This window comes from Diaporthe amygdali (genome assembly GCF_026229845.1).
Source record: "Diaporthe amygdali strain CAA958 chromosome Unknown NODE_17_length_903054_cov_64_435670, whole genome shotgun sequence".
Classification (NCBI taxonomy): domain Eukaryota; kingdom Fungi; phylum Ascomycota; class Sordariomycetes; order Diaporthales; family Diaporthaceae; genus Diaporthe; species Diaporthe amygdali.
This window is the reverse complement of record NW_026517037.1, coordinates 814,899-836,677: the sequence shown is the minus strand read 5'-3', so window position 1 is coordinate 836,677 and position 21,779 is coordinate 814,899. Positions and strand designations below refer to the sequence as shown.

General features: G+C 55.9%; 5 protein-coding genes across 5 annotated transcripts; 2 read left to right on the top strand and 3 right to left on the bottom strand.

Annotated features, from left to right (window-relative positions):
* Nucleotides 1–310: 310 nt before the first annotated feature.
* Nucleotides 311–3,779, bottom strand: J7T55_005214 (uncharacterized protein; the record flags this gene model as incomplete). The annotated part of the gene is made up of 6 exons (XM_053144594.1): nt 311–2,740; nt 2,829–2,958; nt 3,030–3,042; nt 3,103–3,354; nt 3,457–3,661; nt 3,714–3,779. 6 exons carry the CDS (start codon nt 3,777–3,779, stop codon nt 311–313), a joined length of 3,096 nt encoding a protein of 1,031 aa, XP_052992938.1.
* Nucleotides 3,780–8,158: 4,379 nt separating this feature from the next.
* J7T55_005213 (uncharacterized protein) lies at nt 8,159–10,223 on the top strand (the record flags this gene model as incomplete). Its single annotated transcript, XM_053144593.1, has 3 exons — nt 8,159–8,441; nt 8,514–8,762; nt 8,818–10,223. 3 exons carry the CDS (start codon nt 8,159–8,161, stop codon nt 10,221–10,223), a joined length of 1,938 nt encoding a protein of 645 aa, XP_052992937.1.
* Nucleotides 10,224–10,562: 339 nt separating this feature from the next.
* On the bottom strand, nt 10,563–11,783 carry J7T55_005212 (uncharacterized protein; the record flags this gene model as incomplete). The annotated part of the gene is made up of 3 exons (XM_053144591.1): nt 10,563–11,009; nt 11,373–11,652; nt 11,737–11,783. The coding sequence occupies 3 exons, from the start codon at nt 11,781–11,783 to the stop codon at nt 10,563–10,565; spliced, it is 774 nt and encodes a 257-aa protein (XP_052992936.1).
* A 1,272-nt stretch (nt 11,784–13,055) lies between these two features.
* J7T55_005211 (uncharacterized protein) lies at nt 13,056–14,499 on the top strand (the record flags this gene model as incomplete). Its single annotated transcript, XM_053144590.1, has 2 exons — nt 13,056–14,407; nt 14,472–14,499. The coding sequence occupies 2 exons, from the start codon at nt 13,056–13,058 to the stop codon at nt 14,497–14,499; spliced, it is 1,380 nt and encodes a 459-aa protein (XP_052992935.1).
* A 2,055-nt stretch (nt 14,500–16,554) lies between these two features.
* Nucleotides 16,555–21,648, bottom strand: J7T55_005210 (uncharacterized protein; the record flags this gene model as incomplete). Its single annotated transcript, XM_053144589.1, has 2 exons — nt 16,555–21,381; nt 21,595–21,648. 2 exons carry the CDS (start codon nt 21,646–21,648, stop codon nt 16,555–16,557), a joined length of 4,881 nt encoding a protein of 1,626 aa, XP_052992934.1.
* Nucleotides 21,649–21,779: the final 131 nt, after the last annotated feature.

Here is a 21,779-nt window from a genome sequence, read left to right as displayed (position 1 = left end):
GGATGAAGCATCTGCAAAACAAACAATGTTCAAAATTCAAATCAAAGGCAGAACTAATTTACATGGTCTGAAAAGGTATAAAGAGGACGCTGCATGAACATGCCGCGAAACAAAACGCTGGAATCCCATACCGTTGCAGCCAAGCGTCATAACGCGCCATCGTTTAGACTCATTCTGAGTTTCTACCAGAGACGTGCCGTGTTTTCTCCCACGCATATTCGAGGGTATTCCATAACTCCTCGCTTGACAAAAGAAAATTGTACAGTGACCACGCGTCAATAATACTCTGAGGAAATCTCACATCCCCGCCCTACCAGACCGCACTTCTCGGTCTGGCTAAGCCAATGCCCAGCAGCTCATTGCTAAGGGCGTCCATGGGGAAGCCACCGCCGCCGCCAGATGCAGGGTCAGAGGTGGACGTGAGGATGGTGCCGAAGTCCGGATGGAGCTTCATGGCCTTGGGCGTCGTCGGCTCGAAGAACCTGGTTGGCGGCGTCGCGGGCGAGTCCTTGGGCGTCGTGATCGTGTGGATGGACGCGCCATCCATGGTCGGGCACGAGTCGCTCGACTCTGTGCGGCCCTTTGTGTTCAGCGGGGCTAGAGCTGGGGCCTTGTAGATGCCGATCTCGTCGTTGGAGTTATGGGATGGAGCTCGTCTGTCGTGAGGAGGCCTAGGCGGCCAGGAGCCCTGCCTCTGTAGGTTGTTGGATTGTGGAGTGCTGTTCTTGCGCTGGCTCAGGCGCGAGTTGTTGCCCTTTTCTTGGCTGGATGGACGTCTTGGAATACATGGCGGGCTTGTCGGGTTGCCTGCTTGACTAGGCGTGGACTGCCCCTGACCGTTGATCTGGCTGCGAGTAGGACAACCTTGTGAATGGAAGATGATTTCCGCCACGATCTCGTCGTCAGAGTTGTAAGGTACGGAGGAGCCATTAACAACATTTGGCGCCGGGATGGTCCTGATGTCTGCAGGTCCGGCGACTCCACGTCGGTCCTGGGAGGCGAAACGCTGATCCATGCGCGGGACAGCTTGTGGCCCTCGACTCTCGGACCGTGTGGTCCTGTTCAGCATCGGTCCGTCGGCGGTTGTGGCACGACTCGGTTCGGGCTGTCTTCCACGACTTGCGTTGCGCGACTGAGGACGATCGAACACCTCGCCAACAATCTTGGAGAGCTCAGACCACACCAGAGTCCTGGTATCGTCAGGCTCGATGTGAGGTTCGGCATCTTGGCTCGCACGCGAAGTACTACCAGATCGGGAGTGTGAATGGCTGAAGCCTGCTCCACTAGATGACCTGTTCCTCGACTGGGCACCAGCCCGGGGGCAGGGTCTGATCGTACTTTGGTCAAAAGTGCCGCGACTTGCTGGCGCCTCATCCTTCATGAAGATGTCGGCATGGGGCCGGGCTGTGGCCTCCGAGAAGACGCCGGGGCTGGCCGTTAATGGAAACCCAGTATGTGACACGTTTCCGGCCCTGCCATCAAGTTGCGGCGTCTCGATTGGTCGCCCTGTGCGGCTCGCATTACGAGACTTTGGGGAACGAGGTCTTCCTTGGCGTGGTTGTTCAAAGTCACTGGGACGCGAATCCATCGCTGACCCAGGCCTTCTTACAAAAGACTCCAGTTTGTCGATCATGTCTGAAATATCAGGCTGCTCCATATCGGAAGTTTGACGATCTAGAGGCCTTCCTGTTCGGCTGGCATTGCGAGACTTGGGCGAGGAAGGTCGTAGTGGCGCGGCACCATCTTCATGCTTCGCATCATCCTTTGAGCTTTGCGTCTTTGCCTGTTGACGTCCAAGTCGTCCCGACTGGCTTGATTTGTCGCTTTGGACAGACATGGAAGATGGCGCCCCTTTGATGGGGAGTGGTGTTCTGACTGCATGGCGTTCTGTTTGAGGTAGCCTGATAAGTGAGCTCGGGGTCGGTAGCACCGCGGTGGGTGAAGGAGGTGGGTAGTGTTGAGGAAATTTCATCTCCATTGGACTTTTCAAGGCGCTCTGTGTGGGCAACCAAAAATACTTCTCGCTCAAGTGCTCGGAACCTGGGGATGCCGTGCTTGGAGTCGGTTGATCGACTGAAATTTGGCCACCCCAACTGTGCATATCGTAGTCGTCGTAAGGCAAAGGTGTGTTTGCGTGCTCTTTGGTCGGTCTGCCTCCAAGACCGTTAACCAACGGTCTATCAGAGAAAGGCGTGGGGCTGGGACAGGTAGGCGTTGCGACGCCCGGGCTCTCCTCAATGGGCGTGCTGTGAGTGGCAGAATGCTGTCTGGAAAAGCTCCTTTCCGGTATATGAATCCTTGGAGACATGGGCTTTGGCTTCTTGGGCTTTGTAGAAGCACTTGGTGTAGGGGTTAGTTTCCTTTGCCCTCTTGGTATCGCAGAAGTCTGTTCTGCGGTGGCTGTCGGTCTTGGTGGCTTTTCTCTTGAGGCCTTTCCCGGCTTACGACGACTACTAGCCACGGATGATGTATCAGTGTCTCCTTCCGATCGCTGCACCAGTTTGGCGAAAGGAGCGTCGTCTGTGTCGACCACAAGTAGGTCCTTGACGCCTCGGCCCAGGATGCCATATACGTTAACTTCGCCATCCACGACGCCAAGTACTGTGCTGGTGCCAGCATAGACGGCATCATCTTCGAAGCCGGTGCGGTTACAAAAGACGACGATGGTTTCGTGCTCGTCTTCCGCGCGAATGACCGGTTCAAGTCGCTGGACCCAATAAGTCAGGGTCTCCATATCAGGCTACAAGGTATGCTGTTAGTTATGCTGTAAATCTTCTTGGTCGGTGCAGAAGTTGAGCACTGTGGCAGGAAGGACAACGGATACTGACTTCTGCAGGCATTCGGCTGAACATGCGGCCCTCTTCTCGAGTTAACCATGCCATGTTGATGATGACCAGGTTCGCCTGCACTTCGATAATATGGAAACCAAATTCGAAAGCATGCCAAGGAGCTTCAAATCTATATGGGCTGTCAAAGGTGTTAGTGAGGCTACCTCACGAGTGGCCTGAAGAATACAATATGTTTCATACTTCAGATCCATACCTGAGAATGAGGTATTAGTATGCATGCCTGCAATTCGTTCTCGCGTAAAAGTAAACTCACAAATTCCCATAGCGGTCCGGCCCAGGCCAGGGAGGTCACCGTGAAAGAAGCCATCTTTGCCTTCTAACGCCCAAGTCTCGTCTATAGCGTAGAGGAACGACTTTCTATAGTTCGCAATCGTCTGCCCGTCCCCATCGACAACGATGGAAGAATTATAGTACTCCGGAGAGGTTGGCCATCGAGGGCTCACGTCCACCTTTTCGGGATATCCGACAACTACCGTGGTGTTGAATCTGAGGGCGGTGGTTCGAGCTGGGACATGTCAATAAACCATAACAGGACCCCAAGTAATGCGTTGCAGGAGGCTCGCCAGAGAATCGAGAGGCGGCCGTATGAAGGAGGATTAATGCCTACCCCATAGTGAGCTGATCCCCGAGCCAGCATGCTCAAGGTATGGTGAGATGTGTTGCAGAGATTCGAATTTGTAACCTGATCCAAAATCAGCTTTGTTGTGGAGCAGAACAGGAACCAGAGGTATACCAGTGAATGCCAGTTCCGGCAGAACGAGCAAGTCCAATCCTTCAAGATCCTCTGGATTGGCTTTGGCAAGTACCGAGTCCTATTTCTACGATTAGTCGTGTCTCGTCGCAGAGGCTCGGGCCAAAACATACCGCACGATTGAGGTTGTTGTCGATGTCCCCCACCTGCGGCGCAAATTGGAGGCAAGCGATCCTCATCGTGAACCCTAGCAGCTAGCGAAAATCCTCGGCTTTGATGCTCCCAGTGATGAACCAGGTCGAGCAAAGCACCCTAATAGGCCGACTATATCCCCAGACGTGCTGGATGGATATGCCTTCGAGGACTCCGAGACCAGTTCGAACCGTACACCGAGGCTGTCAACACCGAGGACATTCAGAAGCGGAGCAAACACGGCGACACAAACATGTTCGGAACGGGCCTAAGGCGTTATGCATTTTCGGATATGTCAGGTATTAGAGGAAAGACAGACCGCAAAAGACAGGCCAGACGAGGGGGACCCGGCGGCTCCAGGTCACAATTGAGTGGGCTGACCCGTGGGCTCAGGGGGATTGTTTCCCACCCAGCGCTGCTCGAACACAACTCACGGCCACCAATATCGTGTAAGTCGGCCGAAAAGTAGCAGGGTTGAGCTGTAAGTGGCCAGTGATGTGCCCACATTTAGCGCCTGCGTGCCAGCCCACATCCTCCATGCGAATCACATTGCTTGGTGGTCCTCCATCCTGCAGGGATGGGCAGGGTTTCATGCTTGCAGCCAACATCCACCAAGTCGGAACGCCAATAGGGAGCGAGCAAGCCTGGTTCCCCAGAATTCAACTGGCGGTCTCACGCTGGGCTCTGCCCTAGAGCTGCGCAAGTGTCAGCGCATGGACTGTCAGCTGTTGCTTGTTGACCACGAGTGGTCGCAAATGGAGGCCGTCACAGCCCGGCATTGGGCTGGGAAACAACCCATGCATATCTATCTATCTATCTACCTTATTCAAACCGTCTCGCTCGAAGACACGCCTTGCCAATCTCGGGATGCGGCGGTCAGATAGCCCGCCAGCTGTCCTCAATATGTGATGCTCTGCCGCCGAGAAAGTGCACCTGTTGACCCCAGCAGTGGCTGCGTGACCGCCCTTCTGCAGGAGTAATTGAGCCTGAAAAGCGTGAGAGACCAAGATCGAACACGTTGGTTAGGATGGCGGACGATGTTCCCATTCGCCGACGATGAAAGGATTGCTGCCCCAGACATGTTCTCCAAGCGCCGGTGAAATTGCCTGTGCCCTGTTCGCTCTGGAAGACCAAGTCAAAGAACAAGATTGCTCGCAGAAGACTGACGACTGGAGGGATGAGATTTACATTGGGGCTTGATATGACGAAGGCTACGACTTTTGACATGGATTCCTCTTGGCGTGGAAGAAACGTGCAGAGTAGCCTGAGCCCGTCACATCGGCTCCGCGGGTAGGCCCTGGTTGCACTCAACCACAAATCGCGGGGGGATCGGCCCACAGAAACATCCATGAATGATGAAATGTACACTCAGAAGATTGAGCTTCACACGAAGACCTTCACAAATGTCGACGGCATTTAGATTTACAACGAGCTGGTAAAAGATCTACGTCCTGCTTTTCCCTCCGCAGAGTAATTGGGCTTAAGCTGGCCGTGGACGGGGCAGGGGGTCGGATCTAGGGTGTTTTCCTTGCAGCAAGCCCTAGACCAGGACTTGTGGAGGACGAACATACCCAGTCGTGTAGCCTCAATTCCGGATGACACCGTAGCTGAATGTGCTCAAGCTTCACGGAAATGAAATAATATTATTCGCGCTGAGCCGACCGGCCCCGGATACAACAGACCAACAGGCACATGGCAGCTGCATCAGGGCCTGTTGGGTCCCTCTGTTGGAATATCTGCGAAGGGCCAACATCGCTTTGAAACATCTGCCAGCCTGGAACTTTTGTCGAAGAGGACAATATCATCAGACTTTCATGTTTCATCGTAGACCAACATCATAGTTGTTAGATTGGTATTTTCTGGCGCCGAAGCTGATGGCCAACCGACATTGGCTCATCGCCAGCGCGCATCCCAGTGTGCATTTGAAGCTACCCCAATGACATTAGGAAGCGGTTGGAATAGGTTTGAAGGGGCACATGTGCAAATTGACCCGTGATCTTCTGCTTCTGTGGTGGGACCGGATAATATTATAGTAGCTGCTCAATTACCAGCAGCTTCTCTGCGTCTTCCTGCCAAGGGCAATGGACATTCGATAGTACTTTATTGGGCATCATGCTTTGAGCAGAAAACCGACGATAGAGACCTTCCACCTCTTCCTGACTTGCTTCCGTTCTAAGTTGCTCCTGTGAGCGAGGGGCATCCGCACCCGTCTTTCTTATTTAGGTCGCCGCGTTGAAATAGTTTCGAAGGAAGAAAGCTCGATGCGAGGTTGAGAGCTTTCAATCACAAATTAGTGTCATGTGCCACATCGCCTTCATTTTACCGATCTCGCTTGGACCTGGGGTGGTAGTCAGAGGGTGAGTAATGAGAAGATTGCAACCAAGATATTTAAGTGGCTTGAGAAGGGTTTCGGGTGAGCCCGAGCTGGCAGAACAAGACCTCAGCAGCCAAATGCACGAACAGAAGAAAGAACGCGTGGCACCCAATCTGCATGTTGATCAGTCCTCTCTTGGCAGCGTGTGCTACCTTTGCTCACCTTGTACAATGTATTTTCCGAATGACCTATTGAGGAGAGACGGGCCAAATCAGTATGAGAAGCAGGGCGAATGATGGGCAGAAGCCGGTTTTAACGTGTACACAAAGTGGCTTCGCTTCGGTCCCGCTGACCCACCACAGTAGCCGCCAGCCTTACTACGCAACGGGTTCTTCGAGAAGGACAATGATGAAAGGTTCCCCCACTAGGTCCTGCCCGGGCAGTGTGGTCCTGGTCGCCTAGATGTGACCCCGGCCGAATGATCATCATTGAGTTTTTGAAACAGGCGGAGAGGTCATCGGATTATCCCTTCTTAAGAGGTCTTCACGGAACGAGACTCTTCGAGATGGCAAGCCGGACCGAGGAGTTGTGATAGAACCTCTGGATTCGGCAATGATGCCATGCCACGCAATGCCATACCAGGCCAGGCTAGAGATGGCAGGCCAAAGTTTGGTGACTACTACTCATATGCATGTGGGAGCACACGGATGCAGCCTTCATCACATCGAGGCAGCCATGCCAGCTAGGCACAGCCAGCAGACGCGAAGATCGCGTGTCCAAAGCACTCCACCCACCGCGAATACGCCACTGCAAGACATAGAGACTAGTAAGCGCCATCTCGGGAAGGATGACTGGCTTCTACTGGCTCAAAGAGCCGCGAGCGTTGTCAGAAGAACAAGTGTCTCCACTTGACGGCATCCAGATCGAGTCCATGCTGGATGCTGGATGCCGGATAACCAGTGAGGGCCAAAGAGTGGTCCTGGGTCCCTTGGTGGGAAGCTTTCTGGACGAGGGACAAGGTTCTTCTCTCTCCCTATCTCTCAGCGTCAGCAGAGCAAATGCTTAACTTTGTACGACCAACCTCTCGAGCGACCCATCCAATCACAAAGGCCAGGCTGGGTCCGGAAGCAAAGCAGCACCTGCCCAATATGTTCGACCCCTGTGACCCGGTGAGGTCGAGCCGGTATGGGGGTGGATGGGGCGCCAGCCGTGCTACCGCCATTCTCCACCTTGAGTGGTCGCCCGCGAGGCCGCCGCGTTGCGGGAACTAAATGGCCGTATCCCAGGCCGGCGTCTGCAGAGCCACTCACGTCGCGCCCTCGAGATTGCTAGCGCAACCTTCTTGCGAAAGCAAGATCTCGGGCCCACCTGTCTTGCTGAAGGGCAGGGGGGAACGTAAGGGTGGGAGCGGGATCAAAGAGACGAACGAACTATGACCTGCATGCAGGTTTTGTTTCCCCATGCCGTTTATTCCCATCAGGCCACTCACCAGCTCTGTTCGCGCTGGGCCCCGTTGATCGGGTTCCTCGCCATTGGCCCGCCTTATGGATCTGCTGCCACACCAGCGACGACATGTCGACGATGTGGGCCGCCCGCGGCCGCTCATTGGCTGTCCGTCGAGGTTGTTGGTTGACTTTGATGTCCCTGCGAAGCTCGCACAACAGCCAACGCCGCATGCTCGCAGCAAAGTTCCCGCTGGCTAGAACCCGGTAATTATTGATTGCGAAAAAGCTTGCCTCTATCCCCGGGTCTAACTAGGTAAAATGATGCATCTGCAAGCCCGCAGGCAAGCCCGGAAGCGTGGTGGCAAATGCCCAACCTTTGCCCGCTGCTCTATATGAGTCCTGCAGGTCCCTATATGATATTTCCCTCTGGGAGCCCTGCCCACGGCCGGTTCGCTTCCTTCCTATGGACTATTCCCTCCATCTCATCGAGTCTTGGTCTCATGAACCAGATCTGGCTTCGATCAAGCTCGACGTGGCTTACATGGGATCTCCTCCTCCTACGGATATGTGTTGGGGGCCATAGACATCACCGCTCTTCCCACGCACTCACCTCCCTCACCTGCTTCAAGCGAGACTTTGAAGCATGGCTTCTTCACTTTTCAATAAAATGATGGTGCCATCTCTGCCGCTGAGCATCATCCTCTTCACCCTGTCAAGCACAACAGCCATTCAAGTGACACCCGGCTCATCATGTTCATCTGTCTGCCTCGACTCACCAGATGGCGACTCCATGCGGGCAGCAGCGTCAACAACCAATGCCTCGGACATAGTGTGCAACGACGTTGACTATTTCTCCTCGGCACCCGGACTGAGATTCAAGGACTGCGTCACCTGCTTACAAACCAGCAATGCCATCAGCGGCGAGGAGAGTGATGTCTCGTGGTTCCTCTGTAAGCTGTCACAACACGGAGCGGTTTGATATCCCAAACACGGTGTATGATCTCTAACGTCTGGACCACAAGACAACCTGCGGTACGCCTCGGCCGTATGTCTCTTCGACTATCCAGCCCACAAGAAGACGACAACAACACCATGCGATCTCGCCAGCGCCTGTGCTCCGCTTCAAGACTCACTCGAATATGGCAACCTGGACCCAGAGAACGCCACGGAGTACGGCTACTGCCAAGCCAACGACGGCGTGCTGTACGGCACCAACATCGATGACTGTGTGACCTGCCTCCAATCCAGCTCCTCCACTTACCTGGCAAACTGTAAGCCGTTCCCCCGATCTCCCCCCTTCTTGCCAGGGAGCTAACCAAAGACCAGTTCTTCGTGCCCTCGGCGTTGGTTGCCAAGAACGGCCCTCCCCAGGGGCAGCCCTCAGCATCACAGGCAACATATTCTCTGCCTTCCCCATCAACACAACCAATGCGAGCAACACCACATCGGCCAGCGCAGCAGGTTCCGACGGAGATGACAAGCAGGTGCTCACCACAGGCGCCATCGCCGGCATCGCCCTAGGGGCCACGGCGCTGTTCCTCGGCGCCATCGCGCTGTTCGTATTGTACTGGCTCAAGCAAAAGAAGTACGAGCGCGAGGACAACGCGCCCTCGCTACCGCCGTTCGCCTCGGCGCAGCAGTTCTACCACTGCAAGGGAGACCCGGGCAGCGGGCCGGTCTCCATCGCCACGAGCCACAGCTACGCGCTGCCGCAGTACGCGGCGGACTACAAGCCGCAGCCGGGGGTCAGCGCGGCCTCCGTCTCCGAGACGCCGGAGCCGCTGCCGTCCGAATACTCCAGCAACGCCGAGTACTACGACCGCCTCGAGGGCAAGACCAGGGGCCGGCCCCTGAGGGCGATGAGCCCGCCCGTGCAGCCCGTCGACAGCCAGCAGCAGCAGCAGCAAGAACAAGAGCAGGTCGACACGATCGGCAACCTCCCCACCACCGCGCTGCCGACGCACCCGGCCTACATCCCGCGCACCAGCAGCAGGAACAGCAACAACCGCGGCACCCCCGATCTGGGCGCAAGGCCCAGCCGCAACCCGACGCCCTGCTCGGTGCGGTCGAGCACGCAGTCGCCCGTCCCGCGGCCGCAACGCAGCAGCGGCGGCGCCAGCAAGAGCAGCAGCGGCAGCGCCAGGCCCGACTCGTACGCGATCCAGGTGTACCTCAACGCAGCCGAGGACCCCAAGGTGCCCCGGCCACCGCCGGCCGCCGCGGCGTCGTCGCTGCTCCCGCTGCGCTGCGGCCCGGCCAGCAACGCCGAGATCGCGCGCAACATCCAGATCGAGCTCGCCGCCGCCCACCAGGCCACGCCGCAGCCCACGCCGCCGCTCCTCTCGGCGTCGTCCATGCCCGTGCCGTCGTCGCAGTCGCAGCAGCAGCACAGCATCTCCAGGGCGACATCGCCCGATAACAATAGCAACGACGACCACCGCGGGTCGTTGCCGCCGCCGCCGAGGATCGGGTCGCTGATCCTGCCGTCGGTGCCGCGGATCCGTGTGCCGGGCAAGAAGCCGCTGCCGCGGATCCAGGTGCAGCAGGACGGTGCTAGCATCTCGGGCCCGCTGGTGTTCCCCGGCAGCCGGTTTTCGACGCGGGCGCCACCGCCGCCGCCGCCGCCGCCGCCGCCAGCGGGCCAGGACCGCATCATCGAGCAGACGGTCAACCGGGGCGGGCGGTCGTTCGAGGCGCCGATCGGGAGCGGGAAGAGCTATCTCTACGGATGAGCTAATCCACATATCTAAATTCTTTTTGTTTCCTCTGTTTTTCCCTGAGAAGGCCCTGATGTCTTTTCCGGCGGTGGTTTCGGTATGGCGTTCTGGGACTTAGGTCGGGGGTTTCCTTGGGTGTGTGGCTATCTTGCTGGGAAGTCGGTCTTTTGCTTGGGAGCTAGGAAAAGTTAGGTACATCGCAGGTGCACCGCACAATTGCAATGCAGGTCTGGGGCGGGTATTTATTCACTTCAACAATGTGGGAAAGCAGACCACATAGTCAAGGCTTGATGCCAGAAATAAACCAATAATATTAAATAACCACTTTGGGCAACGCTAATGCTATGTGCTTGATCACCCCAGACGGTGGCCAGAGCCTCTTGTTTTCCAAGAGTCGGGAAGTGGACCCCTGCCCTGCGCTCCGGTGGTGCTCCCCGTCCCTTGGGGAGCGCGTATGGCTGTGCCGTACTCACGCCGCATGAAGCGAGGGGTCGTGACCAGGTGTGAGAAGAAGGCAGGGGTGGGGATCCAGTTGGTGCCACCGCAGAACTCTGGCCACAGCCTGGTGAGGAAGTCGTGCAGATGAGCAGCAACGAGCCCGGTCAGCTGGAGCAGCATGGCGTGGGGCCCTGCCATGAGGAGAGTGGCGCCCATCATGCAAAGCGGGACAAGCTGAGCTGGGACGGTGAAGAAGAAGAAACCAGCCTTCTGGCCCCTCTGGTCCTGGGTGGCAGTGTAGGCCATGGCCAGGATCATGGCCTGTAGGAAGAATGCACTGCCCAGGAAGTATTGCGCGAGCACCTTTTGACTTGTTAGCCCTGGCCCTGTGATCTCGACATTGACCGTGGGATATGGCAGCAAGCAAGTGATGATAGTAGTGTTGGAGTGATGTAGGGCGCTCAAAACCACCCGAGTCCACGAGATCGAGACCCGAGTCATCCATAGAGGCATCCCACCATGCCCACACCGCGAACCGGCCCTTAACTAGGTATTGCGAATGACGGACCGGCCGAAGTGCAGGGGTAATCTCCCTCCTTTCCAGGAACCGTGATAGCAGTAGAGGCACTTCACTATCCGGGCAGATATAAGAGGTGCGTTTGGGGTGCGGGGCGGGCAGGGCAGGGTAGGGCAGATGAGGCAAGTGTTGGGGGGTGTTGAGCTTACAATGATGACTGCGCCGCAGAAGACCAGGTACCACAGGAGATCCTCCTTCCTCCCAAACTTTGGGTGCGTAGTTTCGAGCTGGCTCGCGTACTGATAGACGAAGTATGTGTCGAAGACTATGCCGATGTTGGGACCAGTGAGCCAGAAACTCGTGACCAATCGCCAGACGTGGGGAGGCAGCCGCCAGAGCTCCAGGTAGTGGAAGTAGATCCAGCTGTAGGGAACGATGCCCACGACGTGGGCGGCGATCGAGGTTACCAGGACAGCGGTCGCGAAGGTCCTGCACGTGGTGATGTTAGAGCTGTGTCTGTCTAATGGATTGCATCGCCGGCCTTGGACGAGGGTGAGGGTGCGGAGTGCTTACCTCGCGAGGCCTGGAGCGCGCCAGTAGGCATCCATGACTTCGGCCATGGCGTAGACTGCAGACTTGAGAACGCGAATGGGAAAAGAAACAGGCAAGAGGAACAAGATGCAAGAGAGGAGCAAGGGTGGACGAAGGAAAGGATGCAAAGCTGTTTGCGTGGCCCCTACTGCTCCCGCTGGTAGACTAGACGGCGCAGGAGATCATACAGACAGGCTGGCCGTGGTGGTGACTGGCGCCGGCTTTGTTGATGATTGATTTGAGGTGAGGTGAGGTGAGGTGAGTGAGGTGGCCTTTCAGAGCCCGCTTGCGGAAGAGAAGGGAAAATTTACTGCAGAGCTCCGAGGCCCGTGGCGGGGCGGGTAAAGGAGCTTAGGGGAGCTAGCTGCCTGAAAATTGCAGCCTGCAGCCTGCAGCTGACAGCCCCACAGTGCTGAAAACTGTGCACTCCTGCCCAAAGTAGGAGCTCCTGCCTTGAGCAGACCGTGCGGGAAAGAGGCTCGGGTTTTGGAGGCTGTCAACGGGAAAACCTACCGTGACGCGACTCACCTAAACAGTGCAAATGACAGAGTATGTTATGCCGTACAGCGACAAACTGTCATGCCATGGAGATGTAGGAGTAGGATGGTCCAGAGGTAGAGAGTTGTAGCAGGAGCTGCTCCTCTGCCTTCTGCCCTCACACTCCGTGGTCCACGCCCACGTCCATTTCCCAAAGCATTTTGGGCTCAGAAAACACCTTGGAAAGGATCTGCTGCAAGTGCAAAGGCACAAGACGTTGTACGGCGTGAAATTGCCTCGAAAGACGCTTCAACGCGACTGTGTAGAAGAAAAGAAGCTGGGGAATAGACTTGTTGACAGAATGAACGAAATGTTGTTTGGATGAGAAGGAGAAAAGTCTGGACTGCAAGCTCCAATCCAGACATGCAAAGATATAAAATTTTCTGAGAGCTGCACGGGCCAATCGATGGACCCAATTGACATGGGGAAAGCTGCTGCAGTCCAAAGCGAAAGCGGAGCTATTGCTCATAGTTGGGGACTCACACGCGCCGAGACCTTGGACATTGATTCATACGTGAATGCTCCAGTCCGGGTTCGGTGGTGAGTCTTGTTCTTGACCTGACTTGACCTGGGCAACTATCTATAAATTGAGCGATTTGGTTAATTCTCTCATATAATATACAATCTCGTTCGTCGCAAAGGAAGGAAGGACGTCTCGGTGCGTCGTCCTGCTGGTATTGCTGGTATTGTACCCACCTCCCTTCATCCTAACCATCACATCAACAAGAGTAACAACCCTAGACTCACACATCCCAACAGTCTTCATGGAGCGCCCAGCCTGGATCGCCAGGCAGCTCGCCTCCAAGATCCACATCCAGTCACGTGCATACGCAACACACGGGCTGGAAATCCCGGCAAAGAAGCTCAAGTATGTGCCCAAGACGGGCACATTCCCGCTGGGCTTCCGCGTCTCGGCTGTCAATGTTGGCGTCAAGCCCTCCAACACCACCAAGCCCGACCTGGCTCTGATCACATCCGATACCCCTTGTTCAGCTGCGGCTGTCTTCACCAAGAACAAGTTCCAGGCCGCCCCCGTCACCTTCAGCCGCGACCTGCTCGCCAAGACTGGCAACCGCATCCAGAGCGTCGTCATCAACTCGGGCTGCGCGAATGCCGTCACCGGCAAGGGCGGCCTCGAGGACGCCGCCAAGATGTCCCGCGAGACCGACAACGTCACCGGCGCCTCCGACTCCACCATCGTCATGAGCACCGGCGTCATCGGGCAGAGGCTGCCCATGGACAAGATCATCGGCGGCATCCCCAAGACCCACGGCGCCCTGGGCTCCTCCTTTGACCACTGGCTGACCACCGCCATCGCAATCTGCACCACCGACACCTTCCCCAAGCTCATCTCGCGCGAGTTCACCCTGCCCTCCGACACCAACCGCACCTACCGCATCGCCGGCATGACCAAGGGCGCCGGCATGATCCACCCCAACATGGCCACCCTGCTGGGCGTCATCGCCACCGACGCCCCGGTGTCCCCCGCCGTCATCCCGGGCCTGCTCCGCGCCGCCGTCGACAGCTCCTTCAACTCCATCACCATCGACGGCGACACCTCCACCAACGACACCGTCGCCCTGCTGGCCAACGGCGCCGCGGGCGGTGCCGAGGTGGCCGACGACAAGAGCGCCGACTACGCCGCCCTCGCCGCCGCCGTGCGCGCCCTGGCCACGGAACTCGCCCAGCTCGTCGTGCGCGACGGCGAGGGCGCCACCAAGTTCGTGACGGTGCAGGTGACCGAGGCCAAGTCCGAGGCCGCAGCGCGCAAGGTCGCCAGCACCATCGCGCGCTCGCCCCTCGTCAAGACCGCCCTGTATGGCCGCGACGCTAACTGGGGCCGTATCCTGTGCGCTACCGGCTACTCGCTGCTCTCTGAGCCAGGCGAGCCCGTGAATGAGGTCGCCGAGGTCGTCCCCGAGAGGACGAACGTGTCCTTCGTACCCACCGATGGCTCCGCCGAGCTGAGGCTGCTCGTCGACGGCGAGCCCGAGGCCGTGGACGAGGCGCGCGCCTCTGAGATCCTGCAGGCTGAGGATCTGCATATCCTTGTCAGGCTGGGCACGGGTGACAAGGAGGCCAAGTACTGGACTTGTGACTACAGCCATGAGTATATGTGAGTCTCTTGTTCATCCCGACGCTGCGTTGTATGTATACTAAGTTGCTGACCTCCCCTGTAGCACGATTAATGGCGACTACCGAACATAGAGATTGACCCAGTATGCCTGGAAATAGATAAAAGCGATGTTGTTATTTGGGAAAAGGTTAGAGATGCCATGAGCACTTGTAGCAGATACTTCAACTCGTAAAATATTGAGGAATTGAAGTACCACTTGTAGGTCCTCGAGGTCAGCTGTAAAGCGAAGAGTCGGTGAAATCACAATCCCCCAGCTGCTTGTTTATTCCAATGTGTATCTTGAGAAAGAATCGCATTTTTCATATGAGGTCTGCCTTCCGCAAGGGATTCAGTGAACCTGATGGAAACAGCAGCCTTCGGGGTGACAAAGCTAGGAGGCAGGTGACTCTTGTCCCGCAGTGTTCTTCGTCTGTCCGCCCGGCGTGGCGCCTCCGAACCGTTTTTGCAAACCAATTTCACGCGGTGGAGCACCCTGGGATGCAAAAGTTTTTACAATAACGCGTGAAGATATCAGAGGCGAGAGGCTTTGCTCATACCAATCACAGCCTGGTCCGGTCAGGTCTTGGCTTCAGATGACCTCTGACCAGGCTGAAGTGCTGACAACGTCGGACACTGGGAATATGACCGTCGATACAGTATATGCGGCTCTATGCCCGCAGGCTCACAGACACGGACATGCTGTTGGGAGTCCTTGACCGAATGTCGCATGCAAAATCCCAGTCAGGCGTGTTGAACTCCTCACAAAGTTGTCTTTGCCTCAACTTCGCAAGTCTTCGCGCCACGTGGAGCGATTTCAAATTTATGAGATTCGTACTTAGTATAAGATGTCTCTGAACATATTCGCGCGGACAAATCCTCAAAAAGCTGGCACGGAGACCAAGTTACCAAAGTGTTGGCTAGGGCTAGACAAATAATGATTGGAGGAGTGTTAGCTACACCCCCCTTCCCCCTTGCACCGTGTAAGACTATTGGCTCAAATGAGCCAGAGACGCCTGTCTAGAGAAGACCACTGAGGCCAATACTCCCGCGGGATTAATGGATTTAATGGAGTCAATTTCAACATGGGACAGATCCTCAACGGTACCAAATACTTGCAAGCAGACAACGGAAAGATAGATCCAGGCCCCCGAAAAGCTCATGGGTTCTCACGGTGTCGCGAGGGGCGGGTGAAAGGCAGGAAAACGAGAGATGGGCAGAAGTAACAAGCATAAAAATATCTCAGAGGGTGACAATCCAAGGATGAACTTCCAAATGGGGAACATCATTACAGAGCTCAAGTATCCGTCACGGCAAATGGGACGGGACGAACAGCTTATGCGCATTGTGCTGGCAACCGCACTGTCAAGCAAGGCCGCGAGGCTCACTACAACGAGAAAACAATCATTTCAGGCATTCGCAGCGAACACACGAAGACGTCTACGCCTAGCTTTCTCTTAGCACTTATCACTAATCTCGACGAGAAGCCAAACACAGATCCCATTGCATCATCGTTATCGTCGTCAATGATATATTGTTGAGGTATCTATGCCCAGAAACATGACGCGAAGACAAACAAATCCGCTACATACACTAGAACCTGCCCAATGCTCGCTCGCTCGCTCGACTTGGCTCGATCCGAATTTAATTTGGTTTTGATGTGCTGTGATTCTGAGCCAAGTGCCCGTACTGGCCTTGCTCACACTCGATAGATCTCCCTCCTTTTTCCTCCCAATCCCATAGTCCGTTACCGAAAGAACGCCTGGCTGGATGCAAGTAGAAGAGCCGAAACCGTGACCCTAGTATGTATAACATGGGAAAACTGCCCTGAAATGCCGTGATTGCCCTTATTTCCCCCTTCTCAACCCGAGTCGTCGAGGCCAATTATGGCTTGTTGATGACACGCCTGCTCCTCCGCGGCTACTTTCTCCGCGCCGGAAACCTGGCTTGTCCGGCCGTTTGTGTCACTTCCGAATGGGAATCTCCCGTTGCCCATTTCCACATTATTCCTTCCTTGCTGTCCACCTGTCGTCCTTAACACCTCGTCCGATCGCGCAGTCCCCGAGGACGCCATCCCACGTCCCTGTTCACTCTGACTCTTCAACTTGAAATCCACCCAACACTACAGCGCCTCCGCCATTGTTCACACGCTAAGCGCCAAAGGCTTGCTGGCCATGAGACATTTGTTTGTTCTGTTCGCGATACCATTCTGTCTCGCTATCCAGCTCGGCAGCAACCCTCTTCAGCTCCCGCAGGCTTTCCTCGGCGTCTTGTTGCAGCGTGCTGACGGCGCTGCCCGCCTGAGACACAGCGTCGCCATCTGTCTGCCGGGAGGCAAGCAGCGATGCTGAAGTCATGCCGGCAGGAAGAGATTGTCGTGTTGCTGGTGCGTTGGGCTTCAGGAAGCTATGCCGTGGAGGCGATCCTGCTGCTGAGTGTGGCACGCTGAAGGTGCTCCGACGGGAACCCGTCAGTCCCAAGCTCGCTCGGTAAGCCCCGTCCTGTTCCAGGACGCGGTCGTCCAAGTCTCCGGCGTCGGAGTCTCCGGAGTACTGCGAGCCAGTTTCGTGAGCATTGTTTACCACTGGGCGAGGGACCTTGTCAGAAAGGACATGTCCAGTGGGCGTTGCGAAGAGTCCTCGGCTTCTGAGCAGCCAGTAGGATGATTTGATGCCGCTGCCTGGCCCATTTCTCGGCCGCTCGGGCTCGGCAGACGAGCGAGGTGACGAGGACTGATATCGGGAGAAGTTGGTGACCTTGCCACCGGTGGGCACAGACCGTGCCAGACGCGAAGAGTTGCTGCTCCTGAAGCTGATGAGGTCGTCCTCCCTATGCTTGCCGCTCATCAGGTCTTGAAGATACTGAGCCTTCTTACTGAGCTTGGGTCTTGGCGCGGGCTTGGCCACGGCAGCGTTGCGGACAGATCGAAGAGGGTCCTTGGGCCTGGCTGGAGGTCCCATGCTTTGTTGGCTGGGATTCGGGTGTAGGGTCACGCCCACCAGTGCATCGTACAGGGAGTCGTCGTCGCGAACGCAGTTTGCGGCCAACTCCCGCTGATTGTCCATGCCCGAGAATATGCCGGTCGCAAGCAAGGCGTCTGCGTTGCTTGAAGTTATGCTGCCCCTTCTCGATGTGTCAAGTGACATGCTTTCCCGCCTAGCTCTCTTCAGAGCTCGGTCTTTCTCTAGTTCGTCGAGCCAAGACGTCGGCGCAGTAAGTCGCTTAACACGGGATTGTTCCTCCTTTTCCACCTGCGCCTTCGCTGCCTTCGCTTCAGCTAGTTTGGCTTCTCTGTAACGCTTCATCGCGGCTCTGTTGTGGCGGCCCACCCGTTTCAAAGCCGACTTCCTCGCATTTTCCCGCCACCGGTAGAAGAATCGCACCCTCAAACTGTAGATTCTGAACTTTCGCGCTTGTGCCCATGACCTGTCGTCTTCTTCCTTTTGTTTGCGTTCTGCTTCCTCCAATTGATGCTGATTGAAGACAGCACGAACCAGATGAGTCACAAGAGCCTCCTGGAACTCATCCATCAGACCATTGTCTCCGAGCACCACCCATTTCGCGAAATCACCCATCAGATCTTTGGGTGGAGCAGGAGGTTGTGGCGGTGGTGGCGGAGTCGCTGCGAACAGCTGAGGCTTGACCATTTCCGAGGACGTCGGAAATAGTGAAGTGGGTTTCTGTTGAGAGACCTCAGGAGGCTGTTGTGTGGGCGTCAGAGCTGAGTTTAGACTGGAGGGAGTGTCGGGTGATGGCAGATTATTTTGATCGTTGTTGACTGTGGCAGGCGACGCATCCGAGGTCTTTGTCGAAAATAACGGAGCCTGCTCTTTGATTTTTGCAGCCTGATTTTCAGTCGAAAATAATGACGAAGAGACATTCGACGCTGCTGTACTAGTAGTGGTAGCAGTGTTAGGGAGGAACGATATATTGGACGTCTCTGCTGGTTTGCTCAAGAAGTCGAATACAGATCCTGAGCCGCCATCAGCAGGCGCAGTATTTGCTGTTGGTTCCGCTGGAGTAGTCGACCAAGAGAACTTGGGCATTTCTGCCGGCGGCTTTGTAACGGACTCGGACAGTGGTGGGTTGCCGAGAACGCTGTTGGTGGATGGGCTGGACGCCCAAGGAAATGTTGTAGGTTGCGGATTTGAGGCAGGACTGTTTGCTGAAGGGGCACCGATCGTGTTGGATCCCTGCGAAAATGGATTGCTGGACAATTGAGCAAAGGGATTTTTGAGCGCAGAGTCCAGGGTGGACTTGTTTGTTTCCGACGTGGCAAAGCCATTTGTCGTGGGAGGTCTTTGGAACGGCGAGAGCGTCTTGGAAGGCGGCTGTGGAGATGATGAAGGCGTCTCATCGTCGGAGAAGTTGACTTCAGCATGAGTCGCCTTTGAGTCGCCGCCCGCAAATTGGCCTGATGATTCCGTAGGCTGCGTAACGAAAATGCTGTCCATGTTGCGAGAACCATCAACGTCTGCAGAGGTGTCCTCGAAGACAGTCGTATGAATGACTTCTGGCAGCGGCCGATCGCCGCGCTTGCGCTCCACCATTACCCCCGAGAATGACTGCCGAATAGTTTTCCCCGGAATGCTCCTTTTGCGCTCCACCACAAGGTAGGGTTCATCTGCGCCTTCGGATGAGAATTCCATTTCCAGCTCCTCCAGAAATGCAACGCATTGCTCCTCGGTGTCGAAGCGAAGCATGCTGTTGAGAACCTTTGCTGTGAGGTCCTTTGGACCATCTCTAACCCTCCCATATGCCTTGTGTATAGACTTCACCAATTGACGCCGAATTTGGGTGAAATGGATTTCAGCAAAACAGGCCATGGTGTACGACACTTTGCGGTCTTCGACAATTGAGAAGTATGTAGCGTTAGACGCCGATCCCGTTGTTAGAGCAACTTGAGGTCTGAGTGGGCCACGCCCATTCCACACGTTCTGCATCGCCTCGATGAGCGTGACGGCGGTCTGGATTTCAGACGAGTTGAACCAGAACTTGTCGTCCCAATCTTGCATCTGTTGCATTACAAATGGGTCGTGAGCGTTGAAGAGGAGGTAGTAAGCTCGGAATTCAGCCTCGTTCTCCATGTTCACGCCTGCCATATCCTCGCACTCGTCGTAGACCTGCATCAGCGAGAGCAATGTCTTGCCGAGCTGCTCACGCTCTTGCTGCTCGGAGAAGTCTTCAGCCGCGAAGTTGTCTTGTGACAACAAATGAAGCGCCACGGCGTGGAATCTGGCGATATTCTCCAAGCAGTAGATCTGGTCTGTCCGTTCCTCGGCCGACATGGCATTTTGGAAGATGAAGTCTTTTCGTATTGCCCTGGTCCGGTCCCAGAGAAAGTTGTGCTGGGAGGGTAGGTTCTCATCGGACCTCAAGAGGTCATCAATGAGGTAGTCGACAGTGCGTCTCAACGCGGCCGGCGACCTGACTTCAGTTGGCAAGGGCGAATCGGTTCCGGCTGCTGAACGCTTGAATGACTTGATCATTCGATCCGGGTTTGGCCACATTTCCTGGCCATCTGGGCTCGTGGTTTTTTCTGCCAACTTTACATCGTACTCGACTATTCGCGACACTTTCTCGCCCTCGGGACACATATCCTGACAAATGCCCTTGAAATCGATAGCATCACTCAGCTTCTTCCGTACTTCCGGGTCATCAATCAGTCCAGCTTTTATCAGCGACGTTCGAACACGTCCTTGATAATTCTTGTACCTCTCACTGTGAGACTCCATCGCTTGCCTATTGGCTGGATTCCCTGGTTGTTGAGGCCATCTGGGGGGTTGGAGTTTATCTTTGTGCAACTGGTCGCGGATCTCCTTCTCGTAGACGGCCGCTGACTTCTTCCCACCGTTGAGGACCAAACTCTGAGCGCGCGCTGTCTTGGGACCGAGGCCACTCGTCTCCCTCTCTTCCAAGTAATCTGAGAACCCGTTGCGGTTCTTTCGTGTGTCTTTCACGCCGAATCCCAGGGACTTGTTGCTGGCAGAACCTGGTGCGAAGGTCGTCTGAGGCTTCTGGAAAGAGTTTGTCGTAGAATCGAAAGCGAGCCTCTTCATCGCGCCCGTGTCCCCGAATCCATTTTTCCTCTTCTGGCTGTTTGCTGTGATGCCGGAGAGGGAAGCTGTGGCATTATGTGAGCTTTCTGACGGCCTTCCAAACACATTCGACGAGCCATTCGTGCTGCCTGAGGGGGCGCCAAAGCCGCTGGCCGAGGTAGCTGCGGCAAAGGGGTTTGCTGGTGCTCCAAAAGCTGGGGCCGCAGGCACGGCGTTCGAGAACGGATTCGAAGGGGTCGCTGTCGCCGTCTGCGTCGCAAAGGGATTGGATGCCGTGCTCGCTGGCGCGAAAGGATTGCCATTCATCTGGTCGTTGCTCGCCGCACTCGAGCCGCCAAAAGGTGCCCCACTGGAGAGATTTCCAGCGGGAGGATTGGTCGCGTTGTTCGGGAAAGCAAAGGATGGCGGTTGCTGAGACTGCTGGAACGCATTGCTCGTTGCTACCGCGGGCGCGCCGAAGCCAGGTGTTTGTTGTGGCTGGCCGAAGGCCGAGGGCGAACTGAATGGAGCTCCAAATGGCGAGACTGATCGGTTGGTCGCGTCGGTCGAAAGCGCCTGCGCTCCGAATGCAGGCGCTTGACCGAAGCCTGCCATTTCTGCTTGAGTCTGAACGCCAGCTCCAGTTTGTGGCCGACCTTTGTTGCGACGCGGGGGTGGTGTTTTCTGAGTTGGAGGCTGAGGAGGCCGGGCGTTGTTGGAGTTGGCATCGCGGTCCCTGCTAGCTGTTGTGCTGAGCTCGACGGCCAGGGGTTCCCTTTTGGGCTTAGCGCCTGCAGCTTTGCGGCCCACCTCTCTCAGGATCTCGTCCAGCGGCCCGTCGAACGAATCTATGTCGTCCGCCATCGCACTCTCTTCCTGCAGGTTTGGCAGTACAGACCATCGCCAATCATGCTTGAAATACTCGGCCGGCTCAATATCCTGGTTTTTGATATCGAAGCAACTCTCGCCGTCAATTTCACGCTCTGGGCGGAGTTTCCGCTATGTTCTTCACTCTTTATTCACGGCAAATCACAATGGATCGCAATGGGGCCCCCGTCTCGCTGGGAGTCCGGAAACAGTCAGATGCCCATCGGTAAGACATGTCACACGCAGCTCATTCAGCTAACTCCAGGCTTGTGAGATCATAAATACCGGTAGGTGCATCTCGATTTCGGCTGAGCGGGAGAATAATCTGGGCAGCGACATGGTTCTCTGGCGTGTACGGTTCTTTTGTTTCATCGAGTGTTTGTGTTTTTTGACATTTCACATGGTGACATTTCACAAGGTGCCGCACATACGATTGGGGTGTGTATTGCAAAGGCCGTAAAATTTGGGTA